This window comes from Lithobates pipiens, unplaced genomic scaffold (assembly GCF_037356315.1).
Source record: "Lithobates pipiens isolate NorthernLeopardFrog02 unplaced genomic scaffold, aLitPip1_a1.2 Scaffold_25, whole genome shotgun sequence".
NCBI lineage: Eukaryota > Metazoa > Chordata > Amphibia > Anura > Ranidae > Lithobates > Lithobates pipiens.
This window is the reverse complement of record NW_027507787.1, coordinates 204,035,035-204,054,374: the sequence shown is the minus strand read 5'-3', so window position 1 is coordinate 204,054,374 and position 19,340 is coordinate 204,035,035. Positions and strand designations below refer to the sequence as shown.

General features: G+C 43.1%; 1 protein-coding gene across 1 annotated transcript in view; it reads right to left on the bottom strand.

Moving 5' to 3' along the window:
• Positions 1 to 19,340, bottom strand: part of LOC143930833 (uncharacterized) — a 156,025-nt gene that overhangs the window by 35,254 nt on the left and 101,431 nt on the right. Inside the window, exons 12-13 of the mRNA XM_077455452.1 lie at positions 18,502 to 18,562; positions 2,652 to 2,824 (exon numbers count right to left, since the gene is read on the bottom strand). Of these exons, the coding sequence (XP_077311578.1) occupies positions 2,652 to 2,824; positions 18,502 to 18,562 (234 nt within the window). The remainder of the gene's footprint in view (positions 1 to 2,651; positions 2,825 to 18,501; positions 18,563 to 19,340) is intronic.

Genomic DNA, 19,340 nt, shown 5'->3' with positions numbered 1-19,340 from the left:
CTTGTAGAATTGCAGGCAGGACAAGGTCAGCCCAGTAATATATAACTGGTTTCTATTGTAGACCCTGGGCATCCAGGTGGATTAGTCTCTTTAGTACTATAAGCCTTAAACAAATGACTATCCCCATTGGTGTGTGGCTGCCGATGTCTACTGGTAATTGTAGTTATACAAGAGATAGATCAGGCAAGGGTCAAAGGGGGGCCATATTTTCTCCCTCTGTGTAGTATATTCTCAGGTTATTAATGGCCATGATACTCCAGCCATGTCATAAGTCAGCAGTAGTACCCCCCTCCATGTGATGTCACCGCATGCAGCGAAAAGTCGATGTTAATCATCGGTGTTATTACAACTGATCATCATCCCAAGCCGCCTGTAAAAGGAAGCTACAAGCAATTAAGTCTCAGGCTCATTTGTAGGTTACATAAATAAGGTAATTGTTGATTTTCCATCCTGGCTCAGGTTGTGTATCAGAGCCTGCGCTGCGGGCCATAAAATAATGATTGAATGGTAAATTGTCCTTTCCTCTCTCGTGATTGCTTCATTTGTTATGGCAGAGCGGCCTGTGTACAGCAATGCTCTGTAAATGACGTCTCAGCCTCCCAGACCATTAGGGTTAATGCTCTTTTAATTAACAACAAGCGTTCATCCTATCGGTGGCTTCCTATAGATGGTCCAGTGCTGGGGGCTGAGAACGAGGCCATCATTAATATGATAAACACATGAAGGGGGATTTCTCTGCATATTTAATCACTTAATCTTCACAGACCCTCCCCCGGATCGAAAACAACAGTCCGGACACAAAAGTTGGAACCTTCAATTCCCTATTGCACAATGATTTCACCATAAAGGACACTGGACAGACCAAGATGTACAGGAACAAGGCAAAGAAAGCACATTTGTGATGCTTAGGATGGTATTATGGTCTGTTACCATCCTTAGCACTCGAGCATGAATCTCTGAATCACATGCAAGGGACTCAGGGCTCCTGCTTAACATCCAGGTGTAGCAGCAGTACCCAAGTTCTTCCCACCCGCTTCATTGATAGAAGTTTGATATTCTGGACACACCAGTTTCTGAGCCAGGTGAATGTGCAGTCTGGGAACTGTTCATAACACAGAAACGTGTAACAAGAGCTTGAAGGCCCATGTAAGGGAACTGCTGAATGTGGAGATCCCACAAGGATTTGCATTGGATTTTAGCCTGACCCCAGTACACACAAATTTCCAAGGCCGGCTGGCAGTGTCTAGCTGCTCCAGTGGGGAACAAGCACAGGGACCCCACCAGACTGTCATAGGATGACATTTCTAGATAAAAGCTTTATATTATTAAACTTATGATAGAGTTATAATTTCTCCTGAAAAGAGTATTGTGGATGATTGAGAGATGTGGGGGGCTGATCGCTAAGACTGAGTGCCCCCTGCTGGGATCTTGAGACAGAATGATGTCCGGTCTGTGTTATCTGCTAACCAGGCGGCATTAAAGTGGTTGTAAACCCTTACAAACCACTTTGACCTACAGGTAAGCCTAGATTAAGGCTTACCTGTAGGTCCAAGAAATATCTCCTAAACCTACACGGTTTAGGAGATATTTGCCGAAAGACAGACACCGCTGTCTACGGCGCAGACGCACTGAGAACGCCGCAGTTAACGGCGATATGCCGCGAGTGGCGGCTCCCGCGCGCATGCGCGGGACTGACGTCATTGCGGCTCCGACGAATGACAGCACCGGAGCACCGAGTCCCACCAAGAAGATGGAGGCTCCGGACTACAGGGGACAGCGGTGACTGCGATGCATAGTAGTCCATTATGCTTTAACTTTGCAGGGAATCAAAGAGGAAGTAAACCCATCAGGGATTACTTTCTCTTTAATACATACAGCTAACACTCACTGGAAGACTCAAACCAGGCCCTGACCATAGAGCTGCCCAGATGGAGCCGTCTGTGGTGTTCCCAGAGAATGAAGCACCAGTCTGTTTCCAGCACTGGACCCCAGCATGCTACCACCACATATTTTATAGATTCTTGCCAGGAATATTTAATAAAATACCACTGGTTACAGGCTGGTGATCACTCTATTGGGCATCTGTGAAGGGAAAAAGAGCCATTTCAGGTATACATAAAATTACACAATGGGGTTAATTAAACTGGAGAGTGCAAAATCTGGTGCAGCTCTGCATGGTAGCCAATCAGCTTCTAACGTCAGCTTTGACAATGAAACCTGGAAGCTGATTGGTTTCTCTGCAAAACTGCACCAGATTTTGCACTCTTCAGTTTTAGTAAATCAACCCCAAATGTTCATATCAGAATAAAGATCAGAATCATTAATTCAGAACATTATATCAGAATAATTAAATAAAAATGTGTGAGGAAACACAACATTCAGCATTTAACTGCCAGAGAATAACAATGAAACCCAAGAGATTATTCTGATTTTGAATTTAACATTTAACATAAACATAAAGTTAAAATAACTCATCCATCTTAGTGAATTGAGTCTATAATTGTTCTTTTTAGAATATTTTTTTTTTTTTTTTTAACTCCTGTTCATTCCTATAGGGGAATCAGAACTGAGATTTGTGTGGACAGGCAGTGACAATTGTACTCAGTGCTCAGTCTCTGTGACGGCTGGCTGGGCATTTAGCAGTTTGTCACCTTCTCTGCACAGCTGTGACACATGTCAGCTCCTGGCAGCTCCTCGAAGATCCGGCCGTTGTCTGAGCTGGTGTAGATCATGGCAGCGTAGCGATTCAGCAGCGTTTCATCAGGGTACAGAACTGCGGAGAGAAATCGTCCAACGTTCTCCTCATCCGCCTCCTTTAGGGACTCTGGTGACAACAGAAAACACAACAATGAATTAATAAGCTGCTGTAGCTCTCTGCCTGCACTCTAGCACTTCACCACTAGATGGCAGCTGACAACCATGGCAGCTGCTCGGCGTCCTGTGCTTGTATTTATCTGACTGTCTGGGTGTGTGGAGAGAAGCCCCTGGGGACCCCGGGTAAACATTAGCAGCGGTTCCTCAGTGCAAGAAGAAACACCATTAATTAATAGAATTAATTGTATTGGGCCAAATAATTCCAGAATACATAGAGGCGCTGTGAGATAATAAGTATTATGGGTGAAATCCTCGCGCACACAAACACGGCGAGCCCGTGGGCCACGCATCATGTGCATTCAATCAGCCGACTGAAAAATCACTGAGAACAGCAGCTCGAGGCTTCTTTAAATCTATTTTCTCCATAAAGCAAAAAATTACAAGCAGATGTCCAGAGCGCTGAGCGATGCAAGATTATTATCCTGTGCAAGACGAAAAGCCTCCACTACTCTGCGGATATTAATATCCCACCATGGCCTGACAGTCACCGGGAACCCTCTATAGGACTGACCATCCTCAACCAAGGCCTGCAGAAGGGACCAGAACCAGGTTCAGTCATCAGGAGCCAAGGAAGTCAACTCTATCCTTGTTACTAGTGCCAAGCCATGGCAAACAGGCCCACTTATCAGGTGCCACAGCCAAGCCTGCAGAGGACAGAACCGCTGAGCAATGAAAGCTTCACTTTTTCCTATAGCAGGGTTTTGGGCAGGCTGGATCGCTGCTATCAAGGCATGTGTTATCAGGACCACAGTAGGGCCTGTATGAGCCAATGTTATCGGGAACCTCAGAAGGGCCTATATGAGCCCAATTTTTTGGGAGCCTGTATCAGTCATTGTTATCGGGCTTCCAGAAGGGCTTATATAAGCCATTGTAATTGGGACCCCAGGAGGTCCAGTATCAGCCACTGTTATAGGGACCCCAGAAGGGCCTGTATGAGTCAGTTATATAGACCCGAGGAGGGCCAGTATTAGTCACTGTTACTGGAACCTTGGGTCAGCACTCGCAGAAGGGCCTGTATGGGTCCATGTTATTAGAACCCCAGAAGGGACTGTGTTAAGCCACTGCTATCAGAACCCCATGAGGGCCTGTACGGACTACGAAGGAGCGTGTACCAGACCATGTTTTTGGGACCCCGGAAGGGCCAGTATGAGCCAGTTATTGTAATCCCAGAAGGACCTGTATTAGCCACAAGGCAAATAAAACTCATGTTATCAAGACCCCATAAGAACCTGTATGTGTCCATGTTATCAGAACCCCAGAAGGGCCTGTATGAGCCCAAAATAACATGTGTGCTGGTATGTAGGCGATCACAAACATTTCATCGCCATCTGAAGATCACAAGATATTTGTGACAAGTAGAAGAGATCTAGTGACTATAGCACAGATGTTGCAAGTAGTTGTGATCCAATGATCACATCATAAATTTGACACGTAAAAGGGATTTAGTGGTCACATTACGTATATCTGAGGTTGAAGACTACAGTGATCGCAGTATGTACATGAGAGGTAAAAGGGATCGCAGCATAAATGTGACAAGTTGATGGGTTCCATTAATCAAACCCTAGATATGACATACAGAAGGGATTAGTTGATCACGGTGTAAATATGAGAGGTAGAATAGATCCGGTGATCACAGCATAGATGTAAAAATAGATACGATCCAATGGTTATAGCATAGATATGACAAGTAGATACGATCCAATGGTCATAGCATAGATGTGACAAATAGATGGGTTCCGGTGATCACAGCATAGATGTGACAAATAGATGGGTTCCGGTGATCACAGCATAGATGTGACAAGTAGATGGGATCTGGTGATCACAGCATAGATGTGACAAGTAGATGGGATCTGGTGATCAAAGCATAGATGTGACAAATAGATGGGATCTGGTAATCACAGCATAGATGTGACACGTAGATGGGATCCGATGATCACAGCATAGATGTGACAAATAGATGGGATCCGGTAATCAAAGCATAGATGTGACACGTAGATGGGATCCGGTGATCACAGCATAGATGTGACAAGTAGATGGGATCTGGTGATCAAAGTCAGCAGTATATGTAGTGTTATGCTCTGTGCTATCTCTTGTTCCACAGCAGAAACACACAAAGCTCTGCCAGACGGGTGAAATCCTAATTTCACGCTCTTCGGCTTTCCAAACATAAAACTGACATGTAAGTTCTTGTGTCAGCAGGTGGCCGGAGTTTGTTTCCAGACCTCGGTGCTACACCAGGACAGTCAGCAGAGAGAACAGACATAGCCTGCAAGGGTCAGGCTGGTAAAAATGGCAGCTTAGTGATTCCTGGACAGTGAAAAGTGAAATAAAAGATTGGAATGGCAGACATGGGCTCCACCAACGATCCAAGATCTTATGCTCTCCAATCTCAGAATGCAGAAAATTAGTGTCTAACACCATATACAGAAATAGGACCCCGCTACCATTCACTGTGGATGGACATGACACAAATTATCCATACATTGTGGGTGGGGGACAGAGATACAAACTACTGCAGGAAAGTCTCCATATTCTGGGAGTGGCCAGGACACAAACTACTGTGAGGAAGATTCACCATAGTGGGAGGGGCAGAGACACAAATCTACTGCAGGGAAAGCTCACCATTGTGGGAGGGGCAGAGACACAAATCACTGCAGGGAAATCTCACCATAGTGGGAGGGGCAGGGACACAAACTACTTCAGGGAAATCTCACCATAGTGGGAGGGGCAGGGACACAAACTACTTCAGGGAAATCTCACCATAGTGGGAGGGGCAGGGACACAAACTACTTCAGGGAAATCTCACCATAGTGGGAGGTGCAGGGACACAAACTACTTCAGGGAAATCTCACCATAGTGGGAGGGGTGCAAAATGGACAGATACCAGCAGGACAGCCCTCGCAGTCTCTCAGCAGCACATTTTATTAGTCTGCTGATCATTATAAGGGGGGGGGGTACATTTTGATTTGATGTCTTCTCTGTATTCCACTTTCTGTAGTTTTTGTAATTCTTGGTGACCTGTGCGCAGAACACTCATCCACATGTGACAGTGTGAGAGAGGAAAACATCCCTGTCTAAATGATCCTCAATTCTGGCCAAGATCTGCATCCATTTATTAATGTTCAGAGCTGTTATAAAGGACAGAAGACTTAAGGGGGCCATTCTGGATGTGGTCATATCGAGAACACTGCAGACCCAGCTAAGTAGGAGCTCTGCTTCCAAACGGCAAGCTTCTCTTTGGCTCTAATGCATGACTCCTTTACTCTCCTTTCCCGGCAAACAAAAGCTACTATGATAGGCACCATACATCTCACTCTGCGTGGTTTCTGAAGTCAGAGCGAATATAGTGACGGTTCTCCACACCTATCATCAGCATAGATTTCTAGGTTCACACTTATGTGGCTTTTTTAGTGGGTTTGAGTTTGCAGAAACGCACTACAGTCCATTTAACATGGTTTCCCATGGGACACGTTCACGTCTATTTTTCAACCGCTGCATTTTTGGAAAGGGTAAGGGACATTTTTTTCCCCATAGCAGATTGTGTGTAATAGAATTTAACAAATCCACTCCAGAAACGCAAGTGTTGCGGGTTTGATGTGATTTTACATACGGTTTGCTTTTTTTTCCTCCATAAAAAACGGAATAGCTGGTTGTTAAAGAGTGGGCGGCCACCATGTCCTTAACAACCGATGAGTCATCAGCGGTCAGCGGGGTTCCCCACTGACAGCTGAATGTAAAAAAAGAATATTGCTGGCAAAGAGAAAAAATGGCATAGAGGTCCCCCCAAAATCCATACAAGACCCTTATCCCAGCATGCAGCCTGGCAGGCCAGGAAAGGGGGGGGGGGGGGTGAGCAAGGGGGGGGGGGTGCAAGTGCTTTGGGACACTTGCACTGTCATACCATAGGAAAGATGGCTGCAGATTAGTTGCTACAGATTATTGCACTATACAGGCAGGTTTGGGTCTTTTTCACTAGTTTACACAGAGGTGTACAATTAAGGAAAATAAAAAGATTGGTGTGTGACAGACGTTCTGTTATGTTCTCACAATGTGGACAGTGGAGGGTAAAAATAGGCAGCGCATTCAGAACACCAGACCACAGATCATCATTTTCCTATTATCAGACATCAATTATCCCCAACACTGAACTGTTTACTCCCCCCAAACTTTATGTGACCCTTAAACTCAATCCCAAACCCTGGAACCCAAACCTGTTACTTAAAGTGGAACTCTGAGCAAAATAAAAAAAATGACATATAGGATGCAGTCTGTCAGTAGCATCAAAGTCTCACACACACTATCAGATTTTTTGCTGATTTTTTCCTTCAGATTTACCAAAACCATATAATATGAGGTCAAACTGTAGGAGTTTAAATTTGTATGTAATCAGGCAGGCCCTTGCACTACATGGTTTTGGTAAATCTGAAGACAAAAATCTGCAGAAAATCTGATAGTGTGTATGGGGCTTAAGAAGGGTGCTCTACATCGGCCAACATATAATTGGTATAATCCTAATCTTTGATTTATTCTCAATTAACTGTTCATAATAATATACTATGAGCTGTAGATTTAATCTTTTTTTAGCAATTCTTGAAACCTGAAAATTATTTCAAGAGTTCCTCCATCCTAAAAAGGTTGAGGAAGGTGGTTATAAGCAATGCAAGCTGTTGTAGCTCCATTCACAACCATTAAAAATGTACCCATGGAAGGGTTTGACTCTCGGAGAGAGTTTATTGAGTGTAGCCGTTACGGGGTAAAACTATCCTCATATCTGAGTAAATAAGTAAAAATGGTGTTGCGCTCCCAAATAGAGCAAAACAATTACTGAATACACAACCTATATCTTAAAGGCAGGTATCGTGAATAAAATAGTGTAAATAATAGTGCATACGTGCATAACATATCTAGATACTGAGGTCAAAAGCAAATGAAGCAAAGTGCATACGTGCATAACATATCTGGATGTTAAAATTAGACTTAAAAATAATAAACGAATAATTCATATATCAACGACAATAGTGTTGTGGTAAAACAGTGATCCACAAAAAAAATATTACAAGGTGCTAAAGTGCATGTAGCAAAACAGCTTCAAAACCAATTGGGTTTAATCAAAGTGACCAATCGTGAATAGTATAGTGAAATATCACAACCAAATGCAAATAGTGCAGGTGTGTGTTCACAGTGCCAAGCCAACTTTCTCCGTTTGGGTGATCTCCACATGTTAATACTGGGCACACCAGGTAATTACCTTACTGCTGTAAGGTATACAGCAAAATAGCCTCTAGTGGGGAACACTTGGATTTGGGAGAGACACAGGGGGAGCTTTACACTTCTCTAGCGTCACCGTCATCCATCAAATTCCTCCGCGGATAATGTCAGCATATACAATCAGGGAATAGATAGAGTCCACCATAGTGTAGTAGATTTAAATAATGTCAAGTTTATTAAACAATATCAAACTACTCACAAAACTTGGGGGGGGACAGAGAGCACAGCAAACAAGCCAACGAGCGTACTGCTGGGGTGTAGACGTCACTTCCGGTATCCTACGCGTTACGTCACTTCCCGTGACTCCATTCACAACCATTAAAAATGTACCCATGGAAGGATTTGACTCTCGGAGAGAGTTCATTGAGTGTAGCCGTTACAGGGTAAAACTATCCTCATATCTGCTTCTAGCTAACATGGTACATTGATATTGATGATGCAGTCAGCGAAAGAGTAAAGCCTCGTACACACGATCAGATTTTCCAACAGGAATTGTGTGATGACAGGCGGTTGGCAGAAAATCCGACAGTTTGTACGCTCCATCGGACAATTGCTTTTGGATTTTCCCACGTACAAATGTTGGATAGCAGGTTTTAAAATTTTCCGTGGACAAATGTCTGTTGTCGGATTTTCCCAGCGTGTGTACACAAGTCTGTCAGACAAAAGTCCAAAGTACAAACACACATGCTCAGAAGCAAGGATGAGCCAGAAGCGGTCGGTCTTGTAAACTAGCGTACGCAATGGAGAATTAACATTCGTGACGTGGCAAATGATGAAATGTCCAAATGCAGCGCACAATTCTCTTCTTTTTTAACCTCCCTGGCGGTATGATTAGTTCTGATTTTAGGTGCTGAAAGCGGTACAATTATTTTGCATGGAAATTTGGCGTTTTATATTGTAGGCCTGCAATTCTTAGAAATAACTCTCTTAAATCTGAAAACCAGAGTCTAGCAGACATCCCGAGTATGATAAAATTTATAATATAATAAATAATAATAATAATTATTCAATAATGTAATCAAATCCAAAAACACTGAAATTTGAGAATTGTCGCTGTCATTAGATTTTTTGATGACGAATTTCCCCACAAATCGCTATCGCTCAATTCTGCAAGTGATTCTAATTTATTATCACTGTTTTCTAGTTGGTCTAAAATCACTTTTGACATAAAGGTACACTTTTTGGTTGCCATGGGCAATCTCCAAATTCCAGGCAGAAAAGAACAGTATTTATAATATAAAAGTGAATGCAGAGCACTGGACAGACCACTAGGGACAAAGGGGGTGTGTATTTTTTTTATACAGTACTGTAATCTGTAAGATTACAGTACGGTGTGTGTATTTACTTTTTTGAATTTGGCGCCGATCTCCGTTCCCGTGCGTCATAACGTCGCAGGGAACGGAGCTCAGCGGCACTCGGGCACTGTGTGAATAGAGCGGAGGACAGCTCGATCACACAGCGCGGAGGACATCGCTGGATCCAGGGGTCAAGGTTAGAGGTCGACCGATATATCGGCCGGCCGATATATCGGCCGATATTTGCCGTTTTTTAAATAATCGGCATCGGCCGATTGTGCTGATAAAAAGCTGATTCTACAGCGGGACTTTGAAATGACTTCTGTAAGAAGTCAGTGTGAGTTGCCTGAGTTGTCATAGCAACACTTTCCTCCTCTCTGGGCAGACTGCCAAGAAAAGAACTAAATGATACAATGTTTACACTTGAATGAATGAAGTCATCTCTGTGTGTAGAAGTTCTCAGTTTAACCATTTAAAGACTAAATCTTTTCTGACACTTGTTGCTTACAAGTAAAAATCCTGTATTTTCTGCCAGAAAATCACTTAGACCCCCCCAAAAATTATATATATTTTTTTAGCAGAGATCCTAGGGAATAAAATAGCGGTTGTTGCAATATTTTATGTCACACAGCATTTGCACAGAGGTCTTTCAAATGCATTTTTTGGGGAAAAAAATACACCATTTAAAAAATAAAAATAAAATAAAAACAGTAAAGTTAGCCCATTTTTTTTTTTTTTGTCCAAAAGTTTTGACTACCCGTTTTTATTTAACCACTTTCAGACCGGACCAATTTGCTGGTCAAAGACCAGACCACTTTTTGCGATTCGGCACTGCATCGCTTTAACTGACAATTGCGCGGTCGTGCAACGTGGCTCCCAAACAAAATTAATGTCCTTTTTTTCCCACAAATAGAGCTTTCTTTTGGTGGTATTTGATCACCCCTGCGGTTTTTATTTTTTGCGCTATAAACAAAAATAGAGCGATAATTTTGAAAAAAACGCATTATTTTTTACTTTTTGTAATAATAAATATCCCCCAAAAATATATAAAAAAACATTTTTTTCCCTCAGTTTAGGCCGATACGTATTCTTCTACATATTTTTGGTAAAAAAATCGCAATAAGCGATTATTGATTGGTTTGCGCAAAAGTTATAGCGTTTACAAAATAGGGATAGTTTTATAGCATTTTTATTAATAATTTTTTATTATTTTTTTTTTTACTAGTAATGGCGACGATCTGCGTTTTTTATTGTGACTGCGACATTGTGGGGGACCCATCGGACATTTTTGACACATTTTTGGGACCATTGTCATTTATACAGTAATCACTGCTATATAAATGCAGTAATTCCTGTGTAAATGACACTGGCAGTGAAAGGGATAACCAGTGGGTGGCAGTGTAGGGGTTAAGTGTTCCTAGGGGTGTGTTACTAACTGTGGGGGGGTTGGGCTTTCATTTAGTGTACACTGATCTCTGCTCCAATCACATGGAGCAGAGATCAGCGTCACTAGTTGCTAGGCAGAATGGAAAAATGTTGTTTATACAGCATTTCCTCCATTCGGCCGCTCCGTGAGACGATCGCGGGGATGCCCGCGGTGATCGAGTCCGCGGGTCCCGCGACCGGACTCACGGGGGTCCCGACCAGCGCGGGAGCGCGCCGCCAGCGGTGCGCTCCCGATGGCACGGCGGCAACGAATATTGGACGTACATGTACGCCAATATGCCTGCCCGTGCCATTCTGTCGACGTACATCGTCGTGCGCTGGTCGGGAAGTGGTTAATATATATATATATATATATATTTTTTTTTTATCTAAATCATACATACAAGTAAACTGATTTGAGGTTTGTTTTGTTTAATAAATGTTTAAGTGTAAGAAATTTTCTGTATCACTTATGAAGGCTGCTTTCACACTGGAGCGGGCAGGCGTTGATGGTAAAACGCAAGTTTTAACGGCTCTTTACCATCATTTTAGCGGTGCTATTTGGCTGCTAGTGGGGCACATATAACCCAGCTAGCGGCCAAGGAAGAGGTTAAATGCCCCCATGAAGCACCGCTGCCAAATCGCATGGCATGCGCTTCGGCAGTGGTGCCCATTCATATCAATGGGCAGGAGTGGTGGAGGAGCGGTATACACCACTCCAAACGTGCTGCTTGCAGGACTTTTTTTTTAAGATCCTGCCAGCGCATCGCCTCAGTGTGAAAGCACTCTGTCTTTCACACAGACTGCAGGGGAGCCATTTTGCAGGCACGTTACAGGCGCTATTTTTAGCCCAAAAGCGCCTTAAAAAACGCCCCAGTGGGAAAGGTGTGTTAGATCAAGGGGGATTAAAAATAAATAAATAAAATAAAATTGGCCTAACATATCGGCCCAAAAAAATCGGCATCATATATCGGCTATCGGCCGCCATGATTTCTAAATATCGGCATCGGCCAGAGAAAAACCCATATCGGTCGACCTCTAGTCAAGGTAAGTAACCTCTCCCTGTATCCAGCACTGCGATCCCGAGTCTGGCTCGGGGTTAGCGCTCGTGGTACTGAAATCCCAGCCCGAGCCAGACTCGGGATTACCGCTAGGGAGGTTAATGGGATAATAATGAAGCTGCTTTGCTGGTGATACTGATGGAGTTATTGCAAACTAATTTTAAAAGGCTTTTTTTCTAGTGATATCAAGAATAATATTATTATGCTTTTTTATTTTTATTTGGGCAAGTTACCAAAACACCATTATCCCGTAGTTTTTAAAGAGGTCCACCTTAAAAAAAATATTAAAAGTCAGCAGCTACAAATACTGCAGCTGCTGACTTTTAATAAATGGACACTTACCTGTTCCAGGGTCCAGCGATGTTGGCAGCAGATGACGAGCAATCGCTCATCTCTCAGCTACCCCCACTGTCAGGGAATCGGAAAGTGAAGCGTTGCGGCTTCACTGCCCGGATCCCTACTGCGCATGCGCGAGTCGCGCTGCGCATCTCCACTGGTCCCCGCTGTGTCCTGGAAACGGTGTGTTTCTCAGAACACAAGGGGGGCGGGTGGGGCATCTGCGGCTTGTCCCGGAAGTGGGTACAGATACCTGGATTATACAGGCATCTGCACCCCCCTCCCCCCTGAAAGGTGCCAATTGTGGCACCGGAGGGGGGGAGGGTTCCGATGAGTGGACCTTCCACTTTAGGGTGGAGGTCCGCTTTAAGATCAAAGATATAACTAAGTTGGTGTCCCTTTTTTATATTGTATTTATTTAAATGTATCTGCCTACTCCCAAACTGTCATTTGAAGTAAAACACATAGCCATGTATTATTCTACACAATTTTTTTTATTGTGCATTAACCTCCCTGGCGGTACGATTATTTCGGATTTTAGGTGCTAAAAGCGGTACCATTATTTTGCATGAAAATTTGGCGTTTTATATTGTAGTCCTGCAATTCTTAGGAATAAATCTCTTAAACCTGTCCAAACCAGAGTCTAGCAGACATCCCGGGTATGATAAAGTTTGAAAAATTAAATCATAAATTATAATATAATAAATAATTATAAATAATTGTACCAAATAATAATATAACAATAATAAAAATTATTCAATAATGTAATCAAATCAAAAACACTGAAATTTGCACAGTTGCAGAATTGTCACTGTCATTACTTTTCAGTATTTGATGACGGATCTCCCCACAAATTGCTATCGCTCAATTCTGCGAGTGATTCTAATTTATTATCGCTGTTTTCTAGCTGGTCTAAAATCATTTTTGATGTAAAGGGACAGTTTTGGTTGCTATGGGCAATCTCCAGTTTCCAGGCATAAAGAACAGTTTTTATTATATAAAACTGCATGCAGGACACTGGGCAGACCACTAGGGACAACGGGGATGTGAAATATTTACATACAGCAATGTAATCTGTAAGATTACATTATACTGTATGTTTACTGTTTGTTTCACTTTTTGAATTTGGCGCCGATCTCCGTCCCCGTGCGTCGCAACGCTCGCAGGGCACGGAGATCGGCGATGTGATAGATCGAGCGAGACACGGCTCGCTCGTACAGCGGGGAGACAACGCTGGATCCGAAGGAGAAGGTAAGTAAACCTCCTCCTGGATCCAGCGACGCAGTCCCGAGTCTGACTCGGGGATACCGCTTTTGGTATGAAAAATCCACCCCGAGTCAGACTCGGGAATACCGTCAGGGGGGTTAAAAAAAGAAAACAAATAAAATTAGGCATGCTATCTGCCAATAGAACTTAACCAAAAAGTGCATTCTATGCATCCAAAAATATAGAAAATATACCAAACCAAATCAAAATTATTCAACCAAAAAATAAAATAAAAGCCTCATGCATGTGTCCTGCTTCTTAATACAGGGGGTCAACAATGCTAAGAGTTGGTGAAGGCAGGGGTCCGTCATCCAGAGATAATTCTGAAAATCATCATTATTCTCCTGGATCTCCCGCAGCAAAGGCATATGGCATAATTGGTCACGATTAATAAAGCAACCAATTTTTGCTCCAAGAACTCCTCCTCCTGTTCCTAGATTGGACTTGGGTCAAAGCAATAATTCCAAGGCCAATAATAAATAACACGTTATCTCCTCTGATTCTGCAATATGTCAGGGTGACGAACAGCCGTTCAGAAACTAACTGAAAAGCGCAAAATTAAAAATGCAAATCAACACTCACCAATCTTCTACTAACACAAAATTAGCAGAAGGAGCCCAAAGGCTGGCACTAAAGAGCTGAAAAAGTACGTCACTATGTTCATGTTTGTTGGCTGACAATTCCTTGCCGTTTGTGTGCAAGACAAAATCCAGGCATACGCCTTTGGACAAAAGTCCAAAGGTTTTGTCTGCGGAAAATCCGTGTGTACGAGGCTTAAGACATAGTCAGAGTTATAGGAAAAGCCTTCACTCCACCCTAAATCAATCTTTTTTTTTTACCATAAACTCATGAGTTGGGAGTTAACATTGAATCACTAAGCGACAAAATCCAGTTCCCTGTACATAGAGGTCAGTGCGATATTCCGTAATGTATATAATGAGATACGGTGACAAGGTGTCTGCGTATGATCTTTGATCTCTCTGACCGCGAGCGCTGCACACAGCAATATGACGGTACTGATCAAACACTTCTAATCCACTCTATCCATCTTCAAATTATCTTCCACTTCTCGTACACAAACAGTGACTGGCAGCCGCTATAGTTGTCTCCCTGGAGTGCTGCATCTGTATTTGGCGAGGCGATGCGCAGTATGCACCTTATTATAGCCATTATTTAATCTGTGCGCTGACTGCGTTATGGAGTGCACTGGAAGATGAGGCTGCATTGTTACGTCTGTCTCTGGGGAGACCCAACGCCGGGAATCCTCTCCTTGCGCCGATGTAAGGCGAGGACCCGCTCGTGTGTCGGGTCTTCTCACACACACTCTATCAGTGTTTGCCGTCTGCAGGGAATGCAGCTCAATCCAACATCTGACTACAGCAAATAATTCCACCAATAACGTGCCGCGGGCCCGCTCCCTGCCAGGGCTGACCTGCATCTCCTAATACAAACTCTATGATGAGATTATTCATGAAATGTCCAGCAGCACTTCCATAAAATCAACTGAGAACGCAAACAAGCCGACTGTACGAGAGCAGAAAGATCAATATGGTGGCCTTCGCTCCAATGGATTGTCTCTTTAATGTTTTATCTTTTTATATACTAAATGGATACCTATTATCTAGACAAAGCAGAGAGCTGTAATTACAGCATAAGCGTGTGTATTTATTGTGTTTTATTTTGTGTGTTCTTTTTGTATATTTATGTACTGTGTGTATATATTGCTTGTATGTGACAAGCAATGTATTTTCAAAGCCATATTTAAACTTATAAGGCCTCATGCACACGGAAGGTGTCAAATCCCTGGCATACATTTGACTTATTTTTTTCTGCCCCTATACAACCCTCTATGTTAGCCTATGTGTCCGTGCACACATAGGCATTTACAGGCATTTAGGGGCAGAAATCTGAACGTAGCAAATCGCATTCAGATGTGAAGCTTTTGGGCAGAAAAAAATAAATAAAGTTTTGAGCGTTCATTTCAATAGCCAAAATAAATTTCTATTCTGGCCAATGAAATGATTTAACACCCAAATGTTTGACGCGCTTCAATGCATCTAAACATGTTTGAAAAACGCAGCTTTAGGCGCATTTTTAACACTGCTTTTCTCCTGTCATGAGAAAAGCGTTCAGAAAAGCATAGTGCGTCTGCGCACGTGAAAGTCAGTGTAAAGTGATTTCCACTTTCATACCTGCTGGAATAATTTAGTTGCTATTTAGACTTGCACATTACGCACATTACATGTGTTGTGGTTCTATTCATTTTGAAGGACACTTCAATGTTCTAATGCGCATGCGTACAAATTTGTGGGACCTCCCATTTTACTATTGCAGTGCAAGTTAACACATTGCACAATGGGCCCTCACAGTTGGAGGAACGGATTCTCGTAGATGGTTTAGTAAACTGTAGTAAAGATTGTTGACAATCTTTTCCAGCTTGAAATTTACTCCAGAAGTCACACGTTCATTCACTGGAGTCATGCTGCTGTCACTGTAAGGAACGCTGCTAGAGTGTATTTATGGTGGAACAGACTGCCGTATCTCACAGCAACCAATAAACTTTCAATGTTTTGGCGCCTAAAGACTTATAAGGTGTAATCTGATTGGCTACTCTGGGTAACCTGCCCCTTCCTATCATGGCCACTTAGTACGCTGTTGTGTTGCTTAGTGATAGTCATTAGAGGGAAACAAGCAGACTGATTGTTCATAGAGTTGACACCCTAGATTTGATAGTTAATACACCGTTTTGTGCTTGCCACTATAAATCTGTCTGTCTGTGCTCTAGTCCACAGAGCTGGCACTCTACAATGACACACTGTATATCTCTGTGCTTGGCTGTCTCTGCTCCACAGAGCTAGCACTCTGTAATCACTGGCAGTGCAGAGCGCTCCCCTGGGAAGGACAGAAGTGCTGGATTAATGGCATTTTCCACTGATCTTCAGAGCTAGGCTGAGAAGTCAAGGGTTAAGTACGACCTGATTACTCATTTCCTGGAATTTTCACCAGGAGCTGAGGAGGAGAAGGCAGGTGAATCGGCATTACCACCCCCAGCCCACCAGATGTGAACTGAGAGGGGGCCGCTGGTGCCAGTTACAGGAGAGATCTACAGCACAGAAATAGTTAACATATGTAACCCCCCCCCCCTTTCCTAGGCACAGCGGACTTTCAGGCTCCCCGTAATTCAGAGTTCATTTTCTGATGGAGAACTCATACTTGCCCATCCCAGAGAAATGGAACACACTTCCATTTAGCTTTAATTGAGATCTTCTTTTTATAAACTGCTATTTATAAGTAATTTCAGATTTTGCAGCCTCTCTACATATCATAATTTATGACTGCGTCAGATAAAAATGCTATAATATAGGGGGAAGAGGATTTATGAAAGGCAAATAGCCAGTGGACTTTGCAAGCACAGTTGCTCCAGAGCTTAGTAAATGAAGAGAAGCTCTGCTGACTTCCACCATCTAATCATGTCCCAGCAATAATGCTGTTTTTTCATTTTTGTTTTTTTAAAGTGATTGGGTATTCTTTTCAAAGTGAATCTTCATCCCATTTACTAAGCTCTGGAGTAACTGCACTTGCAAAGTGCACAGTCTTTTTGCCTTTAGTAAATGCACCCCTTAGTGTTATTTTACTCTATTCAGGGTGACCGCCTTTGTCAGCGTCAAGTGCAAATTGTGGCAAACTTTCTGCCCATTGCTTTTACACCAGGCAACAGGTATGTCGGTGCATAGAGCGAGGTAACTGATAGCAACCAAATGTTGCCAGATCAGAGACATTGCACAGCCTGTTTGCCTTTAGTAAATCCACCCCACTGTCTAAATACAATAAACGTGTTTTCTTAATTGAATCTTGGTGTGCTTAGTGTATTTTTTCCAGATCCGTGCAATATTCCAGTATGAAACTTTGCCTTTTTGCAGGAGCCTCCTGTAATCAAGACTGGTCACTGCTGCTCTCTCTCATTGTGACAGGATGACTGGTCTTGTCTCCGCCCCCTCCTGTATTTTTCTACATGCAGCTTGTAGTGGGTGGGGCCTGCTGGGTCCCTCTCACATTTTCTGCACAGGTTGTATACAGCACAGTGATGATGTGAAAGCTTAGTAAATGAAGAGAAGCTCTGCTGACTTCCATCATCCAATCATGTCCAAGCAATAATTTTTATTTTTATTTTCATTTCTTTGTATGCGATTGGGTATATTTTGCAAAGTGAAGCTTCATCCCATTTACTAAGCTCTGGAGCAAATGCACTTGCAAAGTGCACAGTCTTTTTGCCTTTAGTAAATGCACCCCTTAGTGTTATTTTACTCCATTCAGGGTGACCACCTTTGTCAGCGACATGAGGCTTGCTAAGTGCAAATTGTCGCAAACTTTCTGCCAATTGCTTTTACACCAGCCAGCAGGTATGTCGGTGCATAGAGCAATGTAACCCATAGCAACCAAATGTTGTCAGATCAGGGACATCACAATGTGTTACCTCAGCCAGTGTTCGTTAAATACCGCCAGATCGGACGGGATGGGTTACTGCAGCCTGTGTGCCCGGGAGTCAAGGAAAGAACTTGTATCTGATTTATAAAATCTACAACTGGAGAGCAGTGTCCCCCCCCCCCCCCCCCATTCCCCGGCCCTAATAAAGAGCCTAAAGAGCGATCAGTGTGACTGTGTTTACATTATCAGGCGGTTACAGAATGTGCGGAGGACCTGCGTTTAATTCATCACTTGTCATGCTCGGCTCTGCCCGTTTATTTTGGTTTTAATTTCACAGCTGAAGCCGCGGCTTTGATATCTCACAAGCAGAGCAATTTGGAAAGTTGATGGGCTCCCCAGAGCTTTTCCAGAGCTGAATATTATTCTGGCCCGAGGTGAGGGGGGAATTTCCCCGGCTGAAGATTGACACCTGCTGCGGGGAAAGGGGAGGGGGGGCAATCAGGTGCCTCTGTCCTGCCAATATATATAATACATAGATAATTCCTACATACGTGTAGCTGTGTCGCTGAGCATACCACGTCCAGGATTCAGGCTCTGAGTGGTGGACAAGACCTGCCAAGATAAAAAAAAAAAAAAATACAGAAAATAAATGAAAGAGCCATAAGAGATACAACACAATATAAACAGACACAAGCCAGGACGGATTATCCTGAGGGGCTGCTGGAGCTAATTAATCCCACCAGATCTCAACAGAAAAACAAACTCTCCTTCTTTCGGAATCTGCTCAGGAGTTTGGTGTTATACTGTTTACCACAACCAGCCATGGTGACCCTTCCTGATACATTGGGGTTGATTTACTAAAGGTAGACTGCGCACTATGCAAAAGCAGTTGCTCCAGAGCTTAGTAAATGAGGGGGAGCTCTGCTGGCGTCCATTGTCCAATCATGTGCAAGCAAAAATGCCATTTTTATTTTCGATATATGTGATTGGGTATTCTTTGAAAAAGTGAAGCTTTACCTCATTTACTAAGCTTTGGAGCAACTGCACTTCACAAAGTGCACACGTCTACTTGCCTTTAGTAAATCAACCCCAATGTGAGAACAAAAGAACAACAATTCTAAAGGCGCATGCCCATGGCCGATGTCTTTCTGTGCTTGACGTGTGTTTTGAATGCATATCAACTGTCGGACAGTAAAATCCCATAGACTTTAATTGAGCAGTACACATGACAGGTCAGAGATGTTTGACCAACTTTGTGTTACGTTTCTGTGGTCGAAAAATGCCCTATTAACCACTTCAGCCCTGGAAGAATTTACCCCCTTCCTGACCAGAGCACTTTTTGTGATACAGCACTGCTTCGCTTTAACTAACAATTGCGCGGTCGTGTAAC